The sequence below is a fragment of the Oryzias melastigma genome, linkage group LG4, assembly GCF_002922805.2.
Source record: "Oryzias melastigma strain HK-1 linkage group LG4, ASM292280v2, whole genome shotgun sequence".
NCBI lineage: Eukaryota > Metazoa > Chordata > Actinopteri > Beloniformes > Adrianichthyidae > Oryzias > Oryzias melastigma.
Window position 1 is genome coordinate 11,078,082 of NC_050515.1, and position 18,818 is coordinate 11,096,899.

General features: G+C 36.7%; 2 protein-coding genes and 3 non-coding genes across 5 annotated transcripts; all 5 read left to right on the forward strand.

Annotated features, from left to right (window-relative positions):
- Positions 1–4,724: 4,724 nt before the first annotated feature.
- On the forward strand, positions 4,725–7,175 carry nppc (natriuretic peptide C). The gene is made up of 3 exons (XM_024278962.2): positions 4,725–4,936; positions 5,580–5,874; positions 6,677–7,175. The coding sequence occupies exons 1-2, from the start codon at positions 4,844–4,846 to the stop codon at positions 5,850–5,852; spliced, it is 366 nt and encodes a 121-aa protein (XP_024134730.1). The 5' UTR covers positions 4,725–4,843; the 3' UTR covers positions 5,853–5,874; positions 6,677–7,175.
- Positions 7,176–11,029: 3,854 nt separating this feature from the next.
- On the forward strand, positions 11,030–17,496 carry ncl (nucleolin). The gene is made up of 16 exons (XM_024278833.2): positions 11,030–11,201; positions 12,181–12,282; positions 12,362–12,473; positions 12,722–12,826; positions 13,171–13,575; positions 13,750–13,899; positions 14,029–14,112; positions 14,293–14,416; positions 14,647–14,783; positions 14,870–14,996; positions 15,105–15,241; positions 15,352–15,481; positions 15,861–16,003; positions 16,189–16,315; positions 16,421–16,692; positions 16,776–17,496. Exons 1-16 carry the CDS (start codon positions 11,184–11,186, stop codon positions 16,835–16,837), a joined length of 2,235 nt encoding a protein of 744 aa, XP_024134601.1. The 5' UTR covers positions 11,030–11,183; the 3' UTR covers positions 16,838–17,496.
- LOC112150972 lies at positions 12,949–13,086 on the forward strand. The gene has a single exon (XR_002920044.1). It is a non-coding gene; the product is annotated as a small nucleolar RNA SNORA57 (small nucleolar RNA).
- Positions 14,158–14,214, forward strand: LOC112150971. Its single transcript, XR_002920043.1, has one exon. It is a non-coding gene; the product is annotated as a small nucleolar RNA SNORD82 (small nucleolar RNA).
- Positions 15,528–15,662, forward strand: LOC112150964. Its single transcript, XR_002920036.1, has one exon. It is a non-coding gene; the product is annotated as a small nucleolar RNA SNORA75 (small nucleolar RNA).
- Positions 17,497–18,818: the final 1,322 nt, after the last annotated feature.

The following is an 18,818-nucleotide window of genomic DNA, read 5'->3' on the forward strand; positions in this document are numbered from 1 at the left end:
TCTCTTGCTAAATCTACAGCAGCACGTGTTCACGAAACTGCTTGTTTTTGAAACAAAAAAAGAAAATTAAGTTGCTGCTCATTTTCAATCAGCCACAGGAAAGGAGAAAAACAGAAATCCTTAAATGAGGTGCCTGTGATGCGTAGTGTGATGTCATGGGGAGAGGGATTGTTAAGCTGTTCAAAAAAAGAAAATTAGTGAGACAACAGCTGTGGCATTAAGAAAGAATGTGTCACTCTCTTGTAAAAATTTTAAAATAACTGATTTGACAATTACAGAAAAGTGTTTTGGAAAAACCAGAGAAGGCGTCAGCAGAGGTTCAGTAGAGTTCAGGTACTCAGTGTTGTTGTATAACGGAGTTGACTGCAGACCAACAAAACACACAACGCTTCCCTAAAGACATTTTGGCTGCAGTTGCTGCAACTTAAAGTTGTTGAAAGATTTAAACCTCAAAGTGGCTCAGGGGAAGAAATCGGCTTGTTTGATCTTCATTTTAGGTGTCTTTGCAAATACAACAGACACACATCATTTATTGTAATAATATGGTGTAAAGGAATATGATGAAAAGTGGAGCTTTGCTGATAAAATTTAATTTACTTCAAGGGGTAATAAAAGCAGATTATGTCCAACTTTTTAAACAGCATTTTCTTATTTTTATTTTTTTACCTGAAGTTGCCATAATGTTAAAAAAAAAAATCTGGGCAACATAATCAAGCAACAAAGCTTCATCTAAATTTTTAAAAATGTATTTTTGCTCCAGAATTGTGTCAGAGATGACGAATCAAAGAAAACGAATCAATGCAAACTCAAGATTTGTCAATATATGCTTTTCTTCTTTCAAGTCGTGTCTTTTATTTTTTTAAAGACCCCCAAAAGAGACTTATTCACTGGTGGAAGATTGCTGTTTTTTCAACAATCATTCCAGCATTTTATTTGTTCAATTTGAAAAACCCAGCGTTTCTGTATTGATACATGTCCTGCTTTCTCCCAACAAACAGCTAATGTCTTTTTTTTTTCATACAAAGTTTCATTGTAATCAAAAGGTTCTGAGCGTGTCGTGGCTCCTGGACAAAACACTGTCCAACAAGTTTCCATTTTCATGGTCATATTGAGATGTGACTGTATTGTGCTCTAAATTGTAAAACATGTGAGGTTGTATTTTTTTAGGGGTGTTTATCTTTCCCTCTCTCACAATTCGATACTCATCTCACAAATTGATACATGAAGGGTTCAACTAACTTTTTGGCGATACGATACAGTCCGATTCTTTTACCAAAAACGCTAAAATCTAGATATTTTTTATTCATGTGGCATTTAAAGCGATAAATAATAATGCATGGGATTTGACAGAGAAATGTATTCAGGTTTTGACTTGGAAAAAGCAAGCTTATGATTGGACATCTTTTTGTTTTAATCGTAGGCACATAAAAAGACAAAAACGGTAGAAAAATAAATAGAAATTGATTATTGACTCCTTGATTGATTTTTATGCCTTTTAACCAACAAAATCTTGTTCATATTTGTGGTTTTCAAACAATACTGCAGTTGCTCGATCAATTCATATCTATTTTTACATCCCTAATCGATACTGCTGTTACTCCCACTGTCTGATCAATTTTTCGATACATTATCTAACATCTTTTGGATGCCTAATTTTTTACTTAAAGACCCATTCCAATAAAAATTTTTGTTTTTGTGCCATTTTTCTCATGATGGAGGACCCAAGCAAATACATTTAGATTCAAACTGCATTTCTGAGTATTTCTTTATTCAAATCATTGGGAATTAGGAGCAGATGAAAACGTGCTTTTGTAAATGTAAAGTGATGGAGGTGCTACAAACTGTGGGTTACAAAATCTGGTCCATTCTGATGCATCCACTTGTAGATGACTAGATCCATGAACGTCTTCATTTTCCTTGTCTGAGCTGACATCTTAAAGCTGTAGCTCTGTTTCTGTTGCACCGCTAATGTTAGGTTGGGGTATGAAGAGCTAGCAGCGTTAGAGCGCGTAAACAGAAGGATCTTACTAATAAATCGGAGGTAAATTTCAAGAAACTCATGCAGATTTGTAGAAACTATGTTCTAGAAAACGACACAGGTTTTTTTTGCTTTTTTTTGGCTAAAAACGGCTTAACATATAAAACAAGACCTATGGGAACACTTAAAATAGTTCAAAAGACGATCAGAATGGCACTTTAAAGGGTAACCAAACCCTAAATTAACTTTCTTTGGCTGTTTATCTCTATTAATGGGGCTCTAAAAGTGCTGTCTATAGGTCATTGTCAATTTTTTTGACAAATTAAAATAAACTTGTTTAAATCTTGACCATAGACTTAATATATATATATATAGTTCTTGGCAGTCAAAAATCGTCTGTGTGCTGCTCCCTACAGGTTGAAATGAGGTATTGCAGTTGATTTTCGTGATTGTTCAAATCATTTAAAGGGTTACCAAACTCTAAATTAACTTTTTTTTGTCTAATGACCTCTAAAAATGGGGCTTTAAAAGTGCTGTCTGTCATTGCCAGATTTTTGACAAATTACAATTTCGTGATTGGTCAAACCATGTAAGTCCCACGTCATTTCAGAAGTCCCACGCCATGATCTGCAGCTCCAGTAATGATAACAGTCCTGTCTCCAAGCTCCACCCCTCTGATTGGATTTTCAAATGTCGGTTGTGGGTGGAGTCAGCCTCCAACTTCCCTGTTTGGTTACCCTTTAAGGTACATTTTTATAGTAATGGGTAAAAACAGTAAGCATTTTGGCAAACACTAGACATTTAACATTCTTGTATTAAACATTTACAAAGATAAATTTGAGTTCATGTTTGCAGAATTAATCTTAAACACTTAAACACAAAATTTTTAATATACTGTAACAAGATCAACGTAATTCCAGCAGATTCTGAAGGAGAAAAGCGGCTTCAAGCCGCTTTTCTCCTTCAGAATCTGCTGGAATTACGTTGATCGTGTTAACGGTTAAAAAGTTACAGTAAATCAGAGAACATAAACACTAGAACTCCGGGTTAATTTCAGTCAAAACTATTTTTACTCATCAAAGCCTTTGTGAACTGTGTGTTGGGTGGCACCATAAAGGTGGCAGTGCAAACGGTTGTCTCAAAGCTATTTTTGCCGTCGTTTTACCTTAAAAACCTTTCCTGTGTGTTTTTCTGAATGTGTCTGCATGAATTTCCTCCAGCCATTCAGAAATATGCATGAGAGTAATCTCAAAGCCTGAATGGGCTGCGGGAGTGAATGCAAAGAGGTGAGTCACCCAGCCGGGTCAAGTGAGTGTACAAAATAAATACTAATAATGTATTACTTAGGAAATTAAGTGTCACTGCTAAGAGCTATTTAGGACGTATTCACATTTCCATCAGTGAAATTATTCGTTGATAAATCGAACAGTTGGATTTTGGATAAAAACGCATCACAACTAATTAGTCTGTGCATTAAAATATGGTTCATTTTGGTGTAAGATTAAGAGGAGAGCTGTGTATCTTGCATGGTGGTTTCTGCAAATGATCTCATTTCTGTCACCAACCACTTTCAGACATCATTATTGCTACAAGATCCAGCAAACATCTGATATAATTTCAAACTCGCAACGTTTTTATTTCTTCCTAAAACAATAAAAATGACACTATTATTGGATTATGTGTATCATCCAGACTGTAGAGGATCATTTTACCATTGATCTTCTGAACAGAGAGTTTACAACTTGGTGTTGACCGAACATTTAAGTACAAAAACTCTTCCTGGGACAGGAAATACTGCCACTGTGTGTTCCTGTAAGATGTTGCTGTGTGTTACTGCAACTGCACTGTGACGGCACCATGACTCCTCCAGAATTTCACCATAACATTTTTTTTGTTTTCATTGAACATATTTGATTTCACATTTTCTCACAAACGTGTTAGGTCAAGAATTTGGATTTTTTTCCAGAGTTTATGAACTCTTGAAGGGTTCAAACTGAAAAAAATTAAGTTTGTGAGTCAGTCATCTTAGGCCCTTAGTGTTTTGTCTTTGAACCCACACTTTTTTTTTGTTGATTGATTTTGTTTATTATCACTTGTGCAGAAATTTTATGCTGTTTTATAGAAGAAATAAAGGAATTAAGTTGGCTTTATAAACTGAACTTGTTAACAAAACTGGAAAAGTAAACTTTTGTGCAAAAATAACTTCACTTCTTGTGGCATTTGTAGTTTTCTCTCCTTTAGTGTGAATTCATTACGCTTTAGGAAAACAAAATCACCTGTTTAATCGATTTCACTGATGCTCAGGTTGGCAGATGGACGGTTTGTGCGCATGCCCACGTGCGTAAAACACAATGAACACTAACATTTTCCTATTAAAAATGATCTCTGTTTTTGTCTCAGTAACAAGTAAGTGACATAATTTTCATGTTAAAAGTAATTATCCCATCATGTCACTTGCTGGAAAATAGATGAATCGGTTGGTATCCTTCTTGTGCCAAATCTCTCCAGTTCCGAGGACGCAGTCTTTCACAGCTACTGCGTCACAGTCAAAAGTCCCAAAAGTGAAGTCTTTCCTTTTTAGACAGCTATTGGTCGATATCATTTCCTCTTAAACCCCCATGACCGCAATTATTTAATGAATCCGTGCTCAGGGGCAGGTAAGCGCGAGAAAAAAAACCTCGCCAAAGGGAGGGCTATTAGTCAGGTTGTCATGACATCATCATGGGCTGCCTATAAAGCTGGGATAACGAATTCTCGGAGTCAGAAGAGAAGAAGCTTTGGAGTTAAGAGCGCCTTCAATCTTGCACTGAACAACCAACCAACTGTGCGCCAAGAGGAATCCCAGCAAAAGACGTCTTCATCAAAATGAACTTCTCCTATTTAGTTGCATGTGGACTTCTGGTCACCTTGCTTTCAGAAAAGATGGATGCACAACCTTTAACTCAAGCGCAGCAGAAGGTAAGATAAGTCACTTGGAGCCAGCTGACTGTAGAAGAAAAATATATTTCTTTTTGTACAAAATTTATGTTGGAAGATGAGATATTCTGAAGCTTTGGCGCAAATAAAAAGCACAATTTGACGCATCACATTTTGCTTTTTAGTTAATCGTTTCATTGCGTAAAAGTTTAAAATATTGGCAATATCTCATCTGTATAAGAAGAGCAAATATTGCAGTTTTGACTTTTATGAATCCAGTTATTGGTTTTTGATGCATTTGTGCGAAAGACAGATTGACAAAGGATAGTATATTACACAGTAAACGTTCTTTTTTAATTAAAAAATCATCTTTTAAAGTGTTAAGATTTGCGTTAGAGCAGGAGAGTGGATAGGCACCTGTTCCGCAGTGCAAAAAACTCTAAATTGTCAATTGAGACGCGCTCTCAATCTCAAAATCATCGATTTATTGGTTTATTTTTTATTTTATTTTTGCTTTATCGTACAGAAAACTCTAAAAACGTTTAACTTCCATTATTTTTCACAACTTATGGGTTTACCAAAGTAATTCGCAAGCTGCCTCAAATAAGTTTGCCTTTTTATATATATATATATACTTTTCCTCATCTGCTCACATTTCTTATCTGGTTGTGTCGACCTTCCACAGTCTCTTAGAAGTTTGCTCGGTGAGGAGCTGGCAGAGTTTCTGGAGTCTGGAGAGAGCGAAAGGCGACTGGACGCCGTGCGCTCTCGGATGCGGTTACTGCGAGATTTACGCGTGGATACCCGAGCCAGAGGGATGTGGGCTCGTCTCCTTAACGACCAACCTGCCTCCAGGAGACACAAATCGGGGAGCAAAAAAGGGGGCTCCACGTCGCGGAGTGGCTGCTTCGGACATAAGATGGACCGGATAGGGACCATCAGTGGCATGGGCTGCTAGGGTTGGAGCAACACCGTTGAAGGTGAGAATGATTTCCAACTCATGATTGAAGCTGTATTTTGAAAGAAGATGGAATAAAATGGAGGATAATAATAAATTGAAGGAGGGAAAATTAGTGGATGAGTGAATTAAAGGAAGAAAACTCAGAATTATGTTTATTTTGCCAGCAAGTTAAACTAATTTAAGTAAAATTTGATTAAAAGCACTAAAAATAATAGCCTATCTTGTTCATTTAAAGAATATTTGCAGGTTTTTGTCAATCACTGCTTATATTTGCTTTAAAAAGAGGATGTCAGGTCAATAAATCATCATTAAGGGTTTGTCAACACTTTTTCAGCAAGTAAACGAACTAAATGATGCATGTAGTAACAAGTTTCAATTGATTAAATGGGTCTGATTTTCTTTTGGGTGACTATAACCCACAAATTTATACACAGCATTATGACTAACATTGTTTCCCTCATTTATAAAAATTAATAATATGACTCAGTGAGTATTGTTGTGGGAAATTCTCTTCTTCACACGTGTTTTGGCCAAAGATAAAAAAAGGGGGATAGTGTACTAAGTAAAAAGGAAATAGGTGACACACAATTAGTCCTCAGGGTTGGGGCCCCTTTGTGGTTGTGGTGAGGTGTGAAATCTTGTTGGGAGGGTGTACAGTTGTGTGACTAACTGTTGCTCAGCAGTGGAAGCTCATAAATGTAAAAATTCTGGCTTCAAATGAAGATCAGATTTTCTTCTTTATATGATAAATAAATAACAACCAGTTTTGTGAACTGAATTGTCTCTAAAAGTCTCTCTTCTTCTGTTTCCTGTTTTTCTAGATCTCTGGACGATGGGTTTGGAGAGCAAAAACTCACTTTGTTCTCACCTGAGGATAAAAAAAAGGGGGATATTCGGTACGAAAGCAAGCCGGACCAGCATAAACAGAGACTGGGATCAAACAAAGTCTTCATATCAGTTTCTACATATATAACATAAATAAAACATGTATATATAGACATACATGTATTCCACACAACATGTTCAACAGATACGAACACGGAGAGATCATACAACGTGAACAATCCTGTAACAACTACAAGGCTGTGTATTATTGCTGCTGCTGCTGTACATTCAAGTACTTCATCCCGCCCCTGCATAAATGTATTTATGTTTAAATAATATTTATATGTTTATAAAAAAATATATTTATAAATGTGTTTTAATTTATGTAACAATTGATGCAAACTGCAGGCCAATTCTGTTTGTTACATTTTCTTTGTCTCAAATAGTTGTGAATGTTTCAAAAATGATAAAAACATAAATTGACATGCACTCTTATGTCATCTCTTGGTCTGTCTGTGTTTGACTCATATCGGAATATTTTGGACGATGAACAGGTCTGGGTTTAGTTTCAGAACATGTGACACTAAGAAGTAGTTTGGACCTTCTTTAACATGTGTTTTTTTATTCAACTGAACTATTTAAAAAGAAATTATATAAGGTCTTTGATGACCTATGATTTTAGGTCCAAATTGCTCCAGCTACCCTCTGACCCCTAAAGGGTTATATCAGGGTAAGAAAATGGATGGATTTAACCATAATGACTTTAAAACATAATCCCAAAAGCATAGACATGATCAATTTTTGCAGAAACATCCCCAAATGTTAGCATTTGAAGTGCAAAATTCATCTTGCATACCACGCTCAAAGCTAGAGTGCACCTCTGATTGTGGAGAATCCTGAAAATCAAATTAAAATAAATTCCCTGATAGCTATGACAGCATTCAAATCTCTTTTAACCTTCATACTGGTTGGCTATAGTGCCATCCAGCTCAGAGCAATGCTATTCAGCCATAAGTCCAAATAAGCTGGAATAGAAAAGATTAGGCTCCAACTTTAAAGGTTTCTGACATTTAGAATCGAGATCAAGATTTTGATGCCACATGTTAGCATTTATATATTGCTTGTTATCAAGTTCTTTGCAAACATTAAGATGTCTGGTGCCTGTTTGAAACCGTTTCCAGGGCTACAGCATGAAATAAACAATTCAAATCAATGAAGACATTCAATAAACTGAAAAATATATGACAAAGTACAAAAGCAAGTGTATAATATGTCTTTTATGAGGAAACTGTGATAATAAATTACCCATGAGTCTTTGAGAGAGGTTGTTTCATAGTCTTGAATGGTCCTCTATTACATGAGTAATGGAAGAATAATCGTCTTTTTTGATAATGGATGATGTACAAGGTGTAAAACCATTCTGGAGAGCTTCCATGCGAATGCATAAGCATTGTGTAGACCATTGTGTATACCTCAATGTTCTACAGAGAAAAACAAAACAAGCAGAAAAAGGTTGGTAATGCCTGCTTGACACACTCGATGTATAAACAGCTTTAAGTTTTGTGATTGAAAAGAGTCTTCAAATCTATCTTGATTAATGTTTATCAGAGCTTTAGCAATTCCAAATTACATAGAATGCACCCATAGTACAGAATTCACTTAAGAGTCTATAAAAAAAAACTTCACAATAAATGTGTTTTTTTCACTAAGTTACTTTGCTACAATTTGAAATAATAATAATAGTAAAGATGAGTCAACTTTAAATATTTTGTTCTTTGTGAATATCAATATGTAACATGAGCTGACAGATACAAAGAAAGTTACAAAAATTATTTAAAAAATCATTAAACATACATTATTTTGTTTAAAAGACAATGCAACACATTGGATTATAGTATTTTTGGACATATTAGATAAAAGAAAAGAGCATCTATCTTAAGTTAGACATTCAGTTTTCACTGAGACTCTGTGATGAGATGGAGATGCAAAACTCAATGCTGCCTCTTTGTGGTGTTGAAGGTTAATTACTCAGATGTGGTCCTTAACTCCCCTGGGAATAAATTGTCTGACTATAAATAAATTTCTCATTTAAAGAATACTTGCGAGTAATAATTTTTTGGTATATGACTTTAATATGCTTTAATATGTATTAAAGAAAAGTTTTTTGTAATTTGAATTATGCAGAAGAAGACCACCCAGAAGCTTTTCCTTTATTCTAGATCCATGCATTTCTTTGCAGTGTTTTGCTGAGAGTGAAATTCTTTTGTTTTTTATTTACTTGTTAGTGTGAGTTCCTCCTTCCCCATCCTCGTATTTGTATTTACTGAACCTTCTTGTTACATTTCTGATCTAGAAGAAGGGAAAACAAAGAAATTTGAGATTCACACACACAGTAGCTGAAACCTAGCAGAAGAAAGCCATTACCTTGAAACAAATATGAGTGGGTGTGAGTATCACGTTATTCAGTAGGGGATAATCTCAGGTAGCTTTGCAGGGATCGAAACAAAGCACCAGCTGTCTTACTTTTCTCAACCTTTCTTATGTTGAAAGACAAGTTTGTAGTCCTGCACTGACAGAGCCGAGCACATGAAAAGCTGGTTGTGATTATTATGGAACCCTAAACATGACATTCAAAACATATTAATAAAAGGTTCTATCAAGTTTATAATTTGTAGCCACAATTAGTATTTTGGGGTCACAAATTAGCATTTTGCTGGCATAATTTAGCATTTTATACACACATTTAGTATTTTGAATTAATTTGAGGCCACAAAATGAATGAATAAATAGATGAATAATTTATTATGGACCTAAGGTTTAAAAGATAAGACCTTAAAAAACAAACTAGAACAAACAACATTCATAAAAGGCTTTATATTTGATGTTTTTTAAGAATTATTCATGTTAAGCCAATTGAGACAACAGTGTTTTAATATTGGGCTATATAAGTAAAATTGAATTAAAGGTATAATAAAATAGACAGCATATAAAAAGGTCAAGAACATGATACAAGCAAAGTAAAAAAATAAAATAAAAAAAATACAAACTTAATAACCGAGGGGCTTAAAAATGTTAAATTGTGTCCACAAATTGTTGATTTCTGCACACAGAAATGCACACAAAATGCTAATAAGTTTCCTCAAAATGCTAATTTGTGCCCAAAAAATACTAGTTTCAGCACACAAAAAATGTCATTTGTGGCAACAAAATGTTTATAAAATGCCATATACTAAATTGTTTCCACAAAAATTATACCTTTTTTGCAGAAAATACTAATTCAATACTAATATGTTTGATATATCTTAGTATAGATTTGAACTTGTGTTGTCTGTCTTGTTTTTTTTTCTTTTTACATTATTCATGCGTTGATGCTTGAAATTAACCATTTCCAATCAAATTCATGACCACAAATTTGTGATTTGAGGAAAGCTTTTTTTTGTTTATTTTTATTGTTTATGCTATGCTCAGAGCTCTATACATGCACAAGAGAAACACCAGAGGGTTATGTTGATTGCAAACTACAACTGTCTGACAGCTGGACATCACCAGGGCTGTAATACTGTGTAAGACATTATTGTGATTTTCAACATTTTCCAGTACTAAATGCATTTTGCAAAAACTAAGAGGACAAATGATGATCAAATGATGTCTTGATTAAAAAATAAAAAAAGTTTTTTTTTATTTATTTATTATTTTTTTATTTTCTTCCCAAAAAATATTGCACATAGTTAGCAAACAAGAATTACAATATGATAACTGCGAATGATTGCATTAAATCTAATCTAAAGGTTATTAAACTATGATTGTGAGTAATTTTGGCTTCAAGGTTGCAATAATTATTTAAAAATGATAATCATAAACTTTAGGAAGATAGAAAAGCAAGCAATGAACCTATGGGGTAGACGTTTCCCATAGCAGACTTGTGATCACAAAGGTTGATGGAAGGAGGCAGGTGGCATAAACCATTTGATATAGTTAGGACAGATGTGGATACACAAGACCTCCTATGTAGTACTACTCGTGTAAAAAAAAGTAATAATCGTCATCATCATTTTTCAAGATTTTTATTTTATTTTATTTTAGGTTTTTTAGTTTAGTTTTTTTTTATTTAATTTAATTTAATTTAATTTAATTTAATTTAATTTAATTTTATTTTATTTTATTTTATTTTATTTTATTTTATTTTATTTTATTTTATTTTATTTTATTTTATTTTATTTTATTTTATTTTATTTTATTTTGCACATTGCCCTGCAATCCGTTAGTTTTTTTCAGCGCGCGGGCACGATGCAAAATTACCAACTTCTGATTGGTTTATCGCTGTCATGTGGGCGGAGCCTCGTTGGAGGGCAGACCTGAGCAAAAGCTGCTGCGGATCCTCTGTCTTTTTCGTGTAATGTCCCACTGAGTAGACAGGGCCACGTGCATACACGAGCAGTTTTTCAAGTTGCCTTCAGAAATCCACATCCTAGTGTTTCTTTGAAACACTATTCAGACACAACCATGGTGAAGTTAGCTAAGGTAAGATCGAAAATTGCAAATTGTGCTGTTATTGTGTGTTGACGCAAGTATTAGATATTAGGCTATGTTTACGCACGAGGCCTAAATTTTAAAAGTTGCTGCGTTTGCTAATGATAAAACTGCTACACAGCTGATATGTCTAATTGTGAGTTGGTATGAGGTTTGCATTATTTAGTAATGTGTTTATAAATTACAGTGTTAGGGAAAAACGTGGTTCCCTCATTTTAGACGTCGCCTTTCTGTCGACAGCAGCCATGTTGCCTTGCTGGGGTTGCAGGCCTAGCTTGGCCTGCTAACGCTAGCCCGTTTCTCAAGATGGCTTTCATGCTCGCTCTCGATTACAACTTGAGGAAAAGACTTCCCCTGCGGATCGATCATGTTTTATGCACACTTTTTGTTGAGATTGTGTGTTTTAAGTCTATATAAAACTGAATTATATGATTAAATTAACTTTAAAAAAGAAAATTGGGTAAATGTGACGCCATTATTAGCGATTTGTTATTAGCGTAAATGCACGTGTTTAGTCTGACATGATTCCTAATTTATGAAATAATTTTCTGTTTTTAACGGTAGCCGATCAATAATGTTTTAAATTAGTGTTAGTTGGGACCAACAGATTAAAAAAAATAGCTAGCGTGCTACTCTGCCCGGCCTCCCGTGGCCCACGTGGGTCGCACCAGTGCTTCTGACTGATGCACGAGGCGAACAACGAAAACCCAGAACTACTTTTGGTCAGCAGTGTAAAGCTTTACGGCGTTTATATGGTCAATTATACGAAAGTTACTCGTCCATTTTATGCCATTTTGAATAAAAAAAATATTAATATGTCCACCTCGTGTCAGCTACCATGTGGAACATCATGCATGGTGTGGTGGATGCCATGATTGTCACGTGACCCTACAACCTCTACTGTGACATGTGTGTCATGGCAACTTTTTTTTATTTATAATTAGATTTTTTTTCTCACCCCTTTCTACAGACAGCGAAGCAGCAAGTTCAAAAGAAAAAGGCCCCTCCACCCCCTAAGCAGGTGGAGGAAGAGGAATCCAGTGATGAAGACAGCAGTGAGGAAGAAGAAGAGGTAAGCCATTTTCCCCTCGAATTACAAATTTTTGAATAATTTGACAAATGCTCACCAACTTTTTTTTTTTTTTTAATAGAGTCCACCACCCAAAGTTACAAAGAAAGCCACTCCAGCTAAAGCCACACCAGTTGTAAAAAATGGAAGCCAGGCTAAAAAAGCAGAAAGTGACGAAGACGATGATGAATCAGGTATGCAAATTTTGTATATACTAATAAAGACATGTAGACTATTTTACAATTTCATATTTTTCTAAGTGATTTAGGGGTTTGATAATTCAAAATAGTCTATATGTAAAATGTAAAATTCAAAATAGTAGTTATCAATTCCTTCCTGACCGATAAACTTAAGGCAGTTAGCTGCATTCTTATGCAGCTTTACATGCAAATTTTAACCTTTAGGTGTTTAATTTGGGAAAATTTCTTGTGTCAATCTACAGAAGAAGAGTCTTCTGAAGAAGAGGCTCCGCCCCCAAAGAAGACACCTGCAAAAGCAAAAACACCCGCCAAGGCCGCCCCTGTTAAAGCACAAGAGTCTGATGATGGTATGTTGAAGCTACTGTTATTAATTACACATGAACATTTTTATTAACTTTTCATGTAGTTTTTTTTGTAATAAAAAAAAATCCTAAAGTTTAGTTAATTTTTTATGAGAGTATTAGCATCCCCTCCATTTCTTGGCATACATGTGGTTGTGTAGTACCCATGTGTGTAATGTTCGGAGGAAAATCAAAGGCAGCGCTATGTCTTCGGTGCCGGCGTGTATTTGCATCATCCGGTTCTATCCTCAAACGCTGTCACATTCATTTTAATAGGGGGAATTTTAAGCATTTTTGTTGCTGAAGTGTCTGTTTTCTCTCAATAGTTTAATTTTTTTTTCTATTCAAAGACGAGTCGGAAGAGGAGGCCCCACCCCCTAAAAAAGCCAGCAAGCCGGCTGCAAAGCCTGCTGCCAAGCCCCCAGCAAAGGCCCAGAAAGCAAAGGAGTCTTCAGAGGATGAAGATGATGACGATGAGTCTGAAGAAGAAGCTCCACCTCCAAAGAAGGCTACTCCTGCCAAAGCAGCTGCCAAGGCAACACCAGCCAAGCCAGCCGCTAAAGCACAGCCCGCTAAAAAGCAAGAGGAGGAAGATGATGATGATGATGAAGAAGATGACGATGATTCAGAAGAGGAGGCTCCTCCCCCCAAAAAGGCCACTCCTGCAAAACCAGCCCCCAAAGCCAAGGCAGCAGCTAAAGCAGCCCCAGCTAAAGAGCCATCTGATGATGAGGAGGATGATGATGAAGATGATGGTATGTCATCAGAGACAAATATTAACTACTTAAATAAAATATGATGATCAAACAGGGACTTAATACTGATCATGTATGATGTCACCATTTCAAACATCTGACACACGTGAACTGTGGTTCGCTCTGGGGTTTGTTCAGGATGGAAAACACGACTCTCTCTTTTTCACTTTTCAGACTCTGAAGAAGAGATGGACACCACCCCTGCACCAGCTGCTACAAAGGCAAAGAAGGCAGGAATGGTAAAGGCCAAAGAAGAGTCGGAGGAGGAAGATGATGAAGAGGAGTCAGAAGAGGATGATGATGAAGAGGAGGACGACGACGAAGGTGAGTGCTGATTAATTTGGTTTTAAACTCAAACTGAAGCAATCGCTAAGATATGAGTATTGTGTTTGTATATTTTAGTCTAAATTTTGCATTGAAAAAAGTGTACTGAGGCATCATGTCATTTAACAGAAGCTCCAGCTAAACCTGCAAAGAGAAAGGCAGACGGAAAGAAAGAAGCAGTTCCTGCTAAGAAAGCAAAGTCTGACGGGGAAGGCAAGTACAGACATGCTGGTTTTATCATTCTTGCGTTTATTTTTCATGATGATCAACAAGGGACTTAATACTGATGTGTGATGTCACCTTGAATTATTCTGAATATGTTTATCATTCTTTGCATTTATTGGTTTCACCCACATTTAGATTGTTAAAAATCTTTCTTTTTTGTCTTTCTAGGTTTTTGCTTGTTTGTTGGCAACCTCAACTCCAACAAAGATTTTGACGAAATCAAAGCCTCCCTCAGAAAATTCTTCTCCAAAAACAGTCTAGAGGTCGCCGATGTCCGGTTAGGAGGTTCAAAGTAAGTTTAAAAGACCAAAAATACAAACAACTCTTGCTGGACAAGAATGTAGAAATATTTATGCATGTGTGTTAACACCTGAGGTGTGGTGGTGTTTTCCTATAGTTACATTGAGCTTTGGCCTTTAAAGGTCGGGGCTTTCTTGATCAATGCTTTTTTTCACAAGTTTTGTCAAAATTCGGTGACACTGTTTTAAGATGGATTTAATTATTCTTTTTTTGCTTTGATAGAAAATTTGGCTACGTGGACTTTGCCACAGAGGAAGACATGAACAAGGCACTGGAGCTCAACGGCAAGAAAGTTATGGGTCAGGAAGTGAAGCTGGACAAGGCTCGCCAGAAAGACAACTCACAGGAAGGAAAGAAAGGTAGGAATGCAGCTTTGTTAAGTTTATCTACTAAATAGGTGAAATGTGTGTCTTTTTTTTAACTAAAATATATATTTTTTCTTCAGAGAGAAATGCACGGACCCTTTTTGTTAAAAACCTTCCATTTTCTGCTACGGTTGATGACCTGAAGGAATTGTTTGAAGATGCGGTTGATGTCCGGTTACCTCCAGGACAAAACGGTTCAAATAGAGGGTAAGAAAAAAATCCAGTTCTTTGATATCTAATCCACTGAGTTGTTAAACACCGTTAAAATAACTTTACCTGAACTCTCCTTTTTAAAATACTTATTCTTTTATGCAGCATTGCCTACATTGAATTCAAATCTGAAGCAGTCGCCGAGAAGATGATGGAGGAGGCCCAGGGAGCCGACGTGCAGGGGAGGTCCATAATTGTAGACTATGTTGGTGATAAGAGCCAAAAAGGTGGCAGAATGTCAGGTAATTAAAATATTTAATCATATGTAAATAACTATATTGGCAAAATCCTATAAAAATGTGATGGAAGTCGATTCTGGATTGAAACATTTCTGCCCTTTTCTTGTGTTTAGCATCAGGAGGCGTCAACAAAACCTTGGTTGTAAATAATTTGGCCTTCAGCGTTACAGAAGAAGTCCTGCAGTCCAACTTTGAAAAAGCAGCTTCCATAAGGATTCCTCAAAGGGACGGCAGACCTAAAGGGTAAGTGCTGGAGCAGGAATACTGTTAGTGCTCTGAAATGTAGGGTACCTTCTCATGAGCTCCTCTCAATCACACCCATGATTCTGTATGGATTCGCACGAGAAGCAGAGCCAGTGCACAGATCATAACAGGCTCTCCCTACATGCTTATGGGTGTTGCCCATGTCTACTGTGCGACAAATATTCTAGAAGAAATGCTGAACTGATGAATAGTTGCCGTAAAAGAGGAATTTCTGTAATAAAGTATTGTCTTTTTGATAATCGGTCAGTAGCTGAAAGATTTGTCCTGTTTTACATTATCTGTGGTGAGGGTTAATACTTCATCCATTAGAAGCAGCATTCTATCACGCGTGATAATAATGTTACTTTTGTTGTTGCAGTTTTGCTTTTATAGAGTTCGAGAGCCCAGAAGATGCCAAGGAAGCGTTGGAGAACTTGAACAACACAGAAATTGAAGGGCGAGCGATTCGCCTGGAGTACAGCCAGAGTGCTGGAGGAAGAGATGGAGGCAGAGGAAACACGGGTAGGAGCTTCGTTTCTGGGCATAATCCTGATCCACTTTACCAGATATGATGTCAATTTGATCTCTTGAAACTCTGTGAAGAATCTAAAGATAGTCAAGTCCTGATCTGGTTTACTTGAGATCCTCAGAGTGGGTTTATTTGTTTGGTTGATTAGTTTAACAGATTTTATCTTCTACTACACCAGGTCCAACAAAAACCCTCTTCGTCAAAGGGCTCTCAGAGGACACAACAGATCAGACGCTTAGGGATTCCTTTGATGGCGCAGTCGGAGCCAGAATAGTTACAGACAGAGATACAGGCTCATCCAAAGGGTAAGTTGGAGTTGGGTTAATAACCCGACAATTAGCTGATAGACTGGAGTTTATCAGTTGGATAAATGGGAAGTTTTCTGTATCTAAACTCTGTTTCTTCCCCAGCTTTGGCTTTGTGGACTTTGACAATGAAGATGATTGCAAAGCAGCCAAAGAGGCCATGGAGGACGGAGAGATCGATGGCAGCAAGGTGACGTTGGACTACGCCAAGCCCAAGGGCGAAGGTGGCTTCCGTGGAGGAAGAGGCGGCGGCGGCTTCGGAGGCCGCGGTGGCGGTTTCGGGGGCCGCGGCGGCTTCAGGGGAGGCCGTGGTGGTGGTGGAGGAAGGGGTTTCGGCCGTGGCGGTGGACGCGGAGGCGGACGTGGCGGTTTTGGAGGTATGGAGAGAAAAAGACATTTGTATCAGTTTTGGTTATCTGTTGGGTTTATTAAATCCATGTTTGCTTTTCCTTCCGTTCAGGTGGAAGAGGTGGTGGATTCGGAGCAAAACCTCAGGGGAAGAAAATCAAGTTTGATGATTAAAATCTGTGTTTTACGTTTAAATGGACTTTCACCATCTTCTGAACTTTTGGACATTCCAGGAAGTGTCATTGATTATTTAACTGTAAATGGGCTTTTTTTTGTTTTTTTGCCCGTTTGCATATACACCCCCCCCCTCATATCTACTGTACCCTCCTGTGCCAGAACTATACGTTGGACCTTTTTGAGCTTTTGAGTGTCAAGTGTGAGGACTAAATGTCCCAGAAGCAAGCCTGCACTCGTTTCCCTCCCCGACAGTCGTCTTTTCCTGAAGGATGGAAATGGATTGGGGTCTGGCAGGAAAAAAAATAAAGGAAAGATGCTTGTCCAGTCAGATTTATGGTGTAAATTTAAGCAGTTTGTATGATTTAATTTTACCTTTTTTTTTTGTACAAAAAAAACAAAGTAACTCATTTATCCATACGATATTTTTTGTTTTTTTTTCTGTCATGCTTTCTTTAGATGTTGAGTTTTACTGTTATTGTGTTTTCATAGTCCATGCTCAAAAGTTATTGGATATGTGTTATGGTTGTTAAACGAGGCTGTGACTGAGTCATGGATACAAATCTAATCTATGTAACATAAATGTTTGTAGAACATTGAGTATTTTTTTCCTCAAGATTTTCACGATAAAATAAACCTCATAAATTGTGATTTTTAAATGTTTTTTGTAGGATTTTCTTAAATTTGCCGTTAACACATGAGGAGTTGCTGGTGACGCTTAAACACAAAATCTTAAGCATGCCGTAAATTTTCAACCGTTAACACGATCAATGTAATCCCAGTAGATTCTGAAGGAGAAAAGTGGTGCAATTAAAAGTTCAGAGAATGAACACTGGAGCTCTGGTGTTCAAGGGTTAATTTTGACTTTTATGACGACAAAGTTCAATATGAGCTGAACCAAAAATCTCACTAGGGGGCAGTCAAGTCATGTTTTAGATTTGTGTATGTGGACAATTCAGTCCAGTGAAACCATGCATTTACTATTCAACCAAGGTAATACTAAAAAATAAAATTAAATCATTTGTAGATTTTTGTCAAACTATAGAATTACTGCTGGCCTCTCTATTCACACAAATATATGCACTGGAAGTTAATGTTTTAATAAACTTTAATAAACTATCTCCAGCAATCAAAACTAAAAAGGACAGATGAATGTTCATAGATGTATCAAACTCGGGACATGTCACAAATTAAAAGAAACTTTACATTAAAAAAAGACATACTGTATTTTCCTGAGTATAAGTTGTAGTTTCTTTCATAGTTTAGCCAGGGATGAAACGTTTTTTTTTAGGCATAAAAAGGCTCATATTTTTTCTTTTCCCAGTAAACATCAGTTGTCCTTTAGTGGTTGTTTCCTCTAACGACCACTAGAGGGCGCTGCTACTGAGTATAAGTATCTGCTATTGACAGTGGCAGAAGAAGTGGCGTCATGCACTTTTATGACAACCAGCTTCAAAAGCAAATGCGACGTTTTAATCATAAAGCAAGCTGTAGATCACAAAGCAAGTACAAAGCTGTTATCAAAGACCCATGGACACGCAGAAGATATTGCTTAGTAGTACATAGACATGGACAAATGTTTAATAAACTTGTTCAGTAGACATTGTGGACGCGAAGATCTATTTTTGTCAAAAATGGAACCCATACTGCAGATGTTGAGAAAATTATGTGCGAGAAATCACTTTCTAAAAAAAAAAAAAAATAGTAAGCAACTCATTAATGTGGAGCAGGGTGTCACGTTTCCTGTCCTAAATGATTCTCTACTTGAAGCCCGGTCAATGTAACGCCCCAAGAGATTAACGCCCCACACCATGATTGATTGGTTTCTCAGCTCCGCACACAGCACTGGAAAAGTGCCATTCATATAAAACTCGCAGGCCACTACAGCATTAAACTTGCATATTAAGGCGGGGGTCACAAATGGCCCACGGGTCGTGAGTTTGAGACCCTTGATCTCGTCTCTTCAAAATAGCCACCATTT

Coding starts and splice junctions, on each gene's coding strand:
- nppc (XM_024278962.2), top strand. CDS start 4,844: ATGAACTTCTCCTATTTAGTTGCATGTGGACTTCTGGTCACCTTGCTT. Junction 4,937..5,579: donor TAACTCAAGCGCAGCAGAAG/GTAAGATAAGTC, acceptor GACCTTCCACAG/TCTCTTAGAAGTTTGCTCGG.
- ncl (XM_024278833.2), top strand. Junction 12,283..12,361: donor GCAGTGAGGAAGAAGAAGAG/GTAAGCCATTTT, acceptor TTTTTTTAATAG/AGTCCACCACCCAAAGTTAC. Junction 12,474..12,721: donor CGAAGACGATGATGAATCAG/GTATGCAAATTT, acceptor GTCAATCTACAG/AAGAAGAGTCTTCTGAAGAA.